We start from the raw sequence: 6638 nt of genomic DNA on the forward strand, positions 1-6638 counted from the left end.
TGAATTAGATGCCAATTTCTGTTGAGTGCTCGGTGTACGTCAAGGTGGTTGATGGCTGGGTATGGCTGGGTATGTACGTGTGAAGACTAATCGGGCTTGTTTCGTCTGTTTCCCATCCTTCGTTTCGTGAATTATTTTGGGCTCTGTCTGCATGCCAGACTTTTCTTGTCGCTTTCTCAATTTCTGATAGATTGTAACCTCTTTTAGTTAGCTTTTCTGTGGACGTTTTGACCTTTTCAATGAGGTCATCTTCGTTATTTGTCTTCCTGCTGGGCTGATGGCTTTGAACTGTGATCGGCTATATTGTGCACGACCTGTGACTGCGAGGTCATCACTTCCTGTTAGCAAAGCTTTATTTGAATTTTTGGGTTCGCCAGTGGTTCGGCCGTGGTACAATCACAGTGTGGTAATTTATCTTCTTACTAGGTATTACCGATAGTGTATTTCAAATCCTTGGTTATCTTGATCAATTCTGATTGAACGAATGAAGTGTAATGAGAATATTTTCAGCAATGCTGAAGAAAAAACGTCGAATGTATAACCGCCACTTGTGTAACGCGAGCGCGCGCCTGACAGAAATATACCCACAATGCTCTGCGGGTCGTTAGCTGCCACCCCATGTGACGTATTTCCTTCGCTAAAATCTGTGCAAGGCCATCTGCCCTTACCAACACCCTGTTCGGGTGCTGGGTGACGGGCGAAGTCCAGTGGTGACAAACAAGCTGTTGTAACTGAATGGCATATGGACATTTGGTGTCGCTGACAACTCGAAATACGCGTTCGGAAATATGATGACTCGGTGCAGACCTTGTTGTACTAAAAATGAGTACCTTGGTACTTTTGTCTTGGGTAAAAGATTGCTCTGCTACACGCTCTTAACATAGCTTAAATACACTTTATTTGTGAATAAACGAACCTTTTATTAGCAAATGGATCATTTACCATCTTAATCAGATTGAGTGGATTTTATATGACGAGTGACACATAAGGTTATCCTGGGAGAAAACATGGAGCTAGGAGTGAGCAGCTCTATTAATTCGATGGCCTTTACCGGTTTTCTGCAACAGATGAGTACACTAAACCTAACTCCTATTTATTTTTCGATTTCTGGAAGCAGATTAATTCCTGGCTTGTCCTCCAGACAGCTCCCTTTCGTGCTGCAAATGAGAGTGTTGGAAAAATGAAACCTTTAATAGACTTGGTAAATTTGAAAGGAGATTATCTAGTCATAGACTGTTATTACCTGGCCTGTCCTGTGCCGTAAGAATAAAGATTGCTTTTAAAGTTCTTAAAGTGGGAAAATACTGAAAGATGGATGCATAATTTTCAGTTTTTTGAAACAGATGAAAACTGACAGGGCCATATAAAGTGTGCAGTAAGTTTTTCCCATGGGTTAGTGTATAGGGGCAGGGCAGAGATACACACTTTCTTGTAGGAGGTTTCAACAAAATGTTAATACATACTCCAAGAAATTGAGTAGGTAGTTCCTGCTACAGATTGACCACCCCAGCTCTGCTTCGTTGTCTTGCATGTAAGGACACATCAGAAAGCCTGCCTCGGGGCACGTGTTACCATGGTGACCATCGTGGTGCATGCCGAGACTGGAAGAAAGAAACGATTAACACGCTGCCATGCACGGGTTGACGTGAGATTGATGGGCGTCCAAAATAAAAGGATTTCAGATTGACAATATTCCAGTTCGTGACTCTGAGTTGACCAATTATCTCCACAAGATGAAGAGCAAAATCTAAGCAATTCGGAGGCCGTATTAATCTTGTCTGCACGACAAGTGTTTGTCTCCTACGTTCGCTGCAGGAGCCGGGTCACGTGTGCAGAATGTCCCAATCAGGATCGTAACAACTCGAGGGCAAATTGCTTTCGTCTGGTGCGGTCACAAATGTCCAGTATAGCTTTAATACCATTTATCTGTAGCCAGACCTACCTGTGTCCTATTTCATGAGCGGTGGCATATATGGCGTTCTGCTCTAAGAACTCAACCAATGAGCACTGCTTTGTCCTTTGACATGCGCCACCAGTCAGGGCGATGCCCTTAGTCCCATCGCCATGGCTACCATAAATGTTGAAGCTATGTAAAGCACAAAAACTCATGAATATTTTGATAAATGATTATAATGAAACGTGGATTGAGTTTCCGATAGGAAGAAAGTCCGTCACTTGTCTAAAAAGGATTTCTTTGGGGAAATTTAAGTGTCCATGGGCTTTTTGCGATTCATACTAATTACCTTATAATGCGGTAAAAAGACTTCTGAATGTAGTTACAACCTAATAAAGGCACCAAACTGACCCAGTTAGAAGAGTTGCAATGTCGTAATGTCGAGGATTCTGCTCCATTGCTGGGTTGGTCTTGTTCTGCCATTTGCAAAAATTGAACAGCGTCCAATATGCGTGCTCGTCCGTGACCAAGTCACCCTGTGTTGTAGCAATAGAAAACATTCGAACTGGATGCAGTGCTGCAGCACATTACGTTAGTACCTTATTGGACTTTATATTGTTATATTGTATGAGGCAGTGACCTTGTTTAGAAAGCGTTAAGGGATGTTGAAGGTGTAAAATATCTCTGAGATTCGCACAGCCTGCCATAAAGTGGGTAATGCGGAATAGTCAGTTTTTGCAGCGCATTGTGGGAAAACGTTCGACACCCGGGTGCCATTATGGTAGGCCTAATCCCACTTGACCTCAACGGGGACCCAGCACCTTGAACATTTGTGGTCGGTTTAAAAAAGAATTATAAATTGATAAAGTTCTGAAGCTCGGCTTTGCACTTGTTTTGTGTGACATCTAACGTTGAGAATGACGAACCAATGACAAATGCAAAATGCTGACCGTAAAAAAGTGAGTGACCCATATCATTGAAACCTCTTGAGGGCGCATTGTATTGCGACTCACTCCTGGTTCCTTTGGTTACGAAATCGTAGGGAACAAATTTAAAGACGAAGCAATACACACAGTGTTGTTTGTGTACACTCTCATGTCCACCACCACGAGTTGAAGCTTATCTCCGATTAGACTTGGCAGAGCTAGCACATGAGACACCTGTAAAAGATGCAAAACAAAATTAAAAAAAAATACCATTGAAGAGTCTATTTCGTCGCAATAGTACGCCTAAACAAACATCCCGTTTCATTCAAAGTTGACAGTCATTGCTGGTTCTCCAAGATATTGAAAGATTGCAAACTAGTTCCTGAGGCAAAGGAATTTTCTAGTTTACAAATAATTTCCGATCTGAGGGGGCTAATATCGCTAGTGACATGAAATAAACGTTCAAAATATTTGTTTAGCATTCCATTTGTAAAAGCATCGGAGATATATGCCATAAAACATCTGTCACTATACATTTAAGGAAAGGACTGTTCGTATACCGAGTTCATCAACGCCAAGAGGCTGTTCGCCGTGTTAGCACCTCGTATTTCATAGAGAGCGCCATCACCAACAACCATCGTCTCGATGTACCTCTGGGACAGTCCTTCGAAATCAGGTGGATGTATCGTCAAGTCTGCCTGGTAATCTGCAATTACCATCAGAATTTGTATGAAGTGATGTTGCTTCATAAGGAGTATCACATTTTAACCTGCCAATAACCAAATGAAGCCAACGACCTCGAGAAACTTGCTCGCACTCATTCCTTGTGTTATGTTAACGCCAATGTCGAAAGGAGGTTTCCTTTTAACCATTTCTGGCTATTACTTTACTATAAACCAGTTCCATCTTCGTCGACGAAGTCACATGAGCCAATCCAATCCTCCCAGGTAGCACCCTTGTAAATGATGTGGGGCGCCCCCGAGTGACTATCCAAGAGGCTCATTTCCACTGCATCTTTCTCGTCTAGAGGCTCAATGTGGAATGTTTCCGACCCTCTTCGAATGAAGACAGTCTAAAGATACAAATCGTTAAATGTATGTGACCTTACCTCAACACTAATTTGCAGAATGATCATCAATAAACACTGTTCACTAATTTGTGACAGAACCAACGGAAAGTTTCCATCTAGTATTTCTCAATTTACAAGAAACAGTGCAATCGGTTGAGATGACAGTGGCATTTTACTAATGACACTGATATTCCAGAATTCGACTTTAAGACCAAAACCGCCAAGTTCCGGTAATTAGTGTCTAAAAATCTAACGTAACCGTACTGATTATGAAAAAAAGATGACATCAGCTACATTGACGAGAACATAAGGACTTACAATGCCGCTGCAGGCACTGACTGACACCAGGGACCACTCGTCGCCCACCAGCTTTCCTCGGTAGTAACAGTCCCTGCGGACGGCCTTTCGTTCCGGTAGGGATTTGCTACAAGTCCCGACATACACCACCTCCAACCCGTCAGCTATGAAGGAAGAATCCTGGTGAACCTAATCACAAAAAAACACAAGATTTATATCATTCTTCAAGTTTAACTCAACAACGAAACCGATCAATGCTGGCGTTTGAATTTTCCTAACTGCTCCAATTTCATGTAAAGGCAAGAGCAAGGAAAATCAACCTTATCCTTATTGTTATGTATATGTGGTGACTGAGTTAAATAAAAAACAAACAAACAAACAAACAAACAAACAAATAAAGGGCAACTGTTTTCGACAAAGTTTGGTAGTAGAAATCGTCTAGCGATAAAAAGTGTCATTTGTTATAATAGTGCAAAATTTCTGCTTAGAACCTTTATTTATAAGTCAACGGAATTATTGATAGCCCTTGTTAATCATAAAAAGGTCTTTATTTATTGAAAACAACATTACAAGGGCGGCACTGGGATGCAAGGTTTTTAAGGAAATCCATGTTTCTCAACAAGAAATTAGATGACGACCACATTCATAGTCTTAAGAGCGCTATTGCTTCCAACTTGATTCAACATTATTGCCGGGACTTTTCACGGTCCTTACCATCATCTGAAAGGTCTCTCCGAACGCCTGGACCGTAATGGTCATTTTCTCGGTAGCAATTACGCCTCTAGTGGCGGCCATTGTTCCGTAATTGTTGGCCGAAATCACTGGGTAAATTATCTCAAATTCCGGGGCTAGTGATGAAAGTGAAAGAAAAATGAAAAGTTTGCTTTTGGCTAGACGCATAGCGGCTTGAAAGAGAACAAATTGTCACTGTTAGCCACACAAAATACATATGTCCGACAAACATTAGGTGTCAAATAAGCATTTAACTGATCGGTGTTTTAAAAATTAATCCTCACATTATATTCGATTTATGTCATTTCGCTGGAGAAGAAGAATTTGGATCTACCTTTGCAAGAGCCATGCCTACTGTAAAAACAGAACAATAACCAACAACCCAGCAACACCTGTTTTACTATAAAGAAATTTCTGATTACAATAGTGGAAACATTCTGTAAAGCCAACAACAGAACCACCCTACCTACGACGCAGGGTAAAATGAACAGGAGAAGATACAATATGTATCCTTCTCCCTTTACAGGGAATGCTATGCTATATTATTAGTGACGGAACACTCAACCTATGTGTAAACCTTTCCATGATATTATACTTGCAATTACAGCAGTGGCTTATCCGGGGGCAGGGGGTAACTTGCCCCCACCCCCATGGATATTTCGTAATCAAATATTAATAATAATGTTTTATTTATCAAACAATGGCACCAAAATCCTCAGAAAACAGCATCTTGATAGAAAAACAAGGATGTCGAGAATGTAAGACTTTCCCAACACCATGTTAAATAAGCCCGAAGCCGCATTCGCTTTTGAATGTGCCACCCCTTACCCCGCAACCAAAAGCTGGATACGCCCCTGAATTAGAGCAAATACGTTTGTGGATGTTAACCATATTTACCAACCTTCTGCTGCTGAGTTGGTACCAAAGTATCTTATCAATTGGTCCGGGTCCATACGCGCGGCTTCCACAATCACACAAACCACCAACAAAATCGAACATCTTAGGCCTTTCATATTTTGGGACGAAAATTACTCCATCTGATGAGGCCTAAACGAACAAGACTGAACGAACCAAATATAAATTATGCCTTGCCTTTGCTGCTTGTTGCCTACAGTCGAAAGTCGAGTAGATGTTTTAGCACACAATAAATTTAGACGATAATGAACTCTTTGATTGGATTAAAGATGCGGGTAGTATTGCGTTACTTATGTAGCTAAAGCTGAACTGCCCTTTACGACATCGGACAGCAATACAGAAGCTGTGAGACATACTGATACGCTTGTTGGAAGTAGGAAATAAGTCGCAAACTTTCATAAGCATTATTGATAGGTCTCAGTAAGTCTCTATAAAATAATGACCAAGTAGGTTTTCATGCACTGACAGCGTTATAGACGAACACTCGTAAAGAATCGGGAAATTGCAGATAACACAAGACCGGCAAAATGGCACGACAATCCATAAAATTGAACTGCAAGTGTCATAAAGAACCGTGCTGTAGCTAATTAACGAAATGGCACATTTACAATGGATTCCGCACACAACCCGCGAAGAATCATACTAACGGCCTAGTGAAGACCGACGGTGTTACTGTTGGTTTTTGCTTTTTTATTTTTCCCTTTTTAGTGTGAGGTATTTTTGGAGTATTGACACAATAACAACAAGGGAGCCATGCAATTTCCCAAACCTGCGAATGAGCGGGAGAGATCAGCCAAATCATTTA

At 41.3% G+C, this 6638-nt stretch overlaps 1 protein-coding gene across 2 annotated transcripts; it reads right to left on the minus strand.

The window, feature by feature from the left end:
- Window positions 1-875: 875 nt before the first annotated feature.
- On the minus strand, window positions 876-6063 carry LOC110985757 (A disintegrin and metalloproteinase with thrombospondin motifs 6-like). 2 transcript variants are annotated; one of them, XM_022247038.2, is made up of 10 exons: window positions 5820-6063; window positions 4901-5034; window positions 4208-4375; window positions 3718-3892; window positions 3381-3526; window positions 2968-3054; window positions 2306-2430; window positions 1943-2086; window positions 1464-1601; window positions 876-1157 (listed from the first exon to the last, which is right to left on the minus strand). In XM_022247038.2, exons 1-10 carry the CDS (start codon window positions 5929-5931, stop codon window positions 1094-1096), a joined length of 1293 nt encoding a protein of 430 aa, XP_022102730.2. In that variant the 5' UTR covers window positions 5932-6063; the 3' UTR covers window positions 876-1093. The 2 variants fall into 2 exon arrangements, with proteins under 2 accessions (XP_022102730.2, XP_086986740.1); XM_087130614.1 differs by lacking the exon at window positions 5820-6063 and adding an exon at window positions 5203-5658.
- Window positions 6064-6638: the final 575 nt, after the last annotated feature.

This window comes from Acanthaster planci, linkage group LG02, assembly GCF_054643075.1.
Source record: "Acanthaster planci isolate LZ-2023a linkage group LG02, COTS_SCS, whole genome shotgun sequence".
NCBI lineage: Eukaryota > Metazoa > Echinodermata > Asteroidea > Valvatida > Acanthasteridae > Acanthaster > Acanthaster planci.

Coding starts and splice junctions, on each gene's coding strand:
- LOC110985757 (XM_022247038.2), bottom strand. CDS start 5,931: ATGAAAGGCCTAAGATGTTCGATTTTGTTGGTGGTTTGTGTGATTGTG. Junction 2,431..2,967: donor GAGTGTACACAAACAACACT/GTGTGTATTGCT, acceptor GCTACAACACAG/GGTGACTTGGTCACGGACGA. Junction 1,158..1,463: donor TACCTACTCAATTTCTTGGA/GTATGTATTAAC, acceptor TCTCATTTGCAG/CACGAAAGGGAGCTGTCTGG.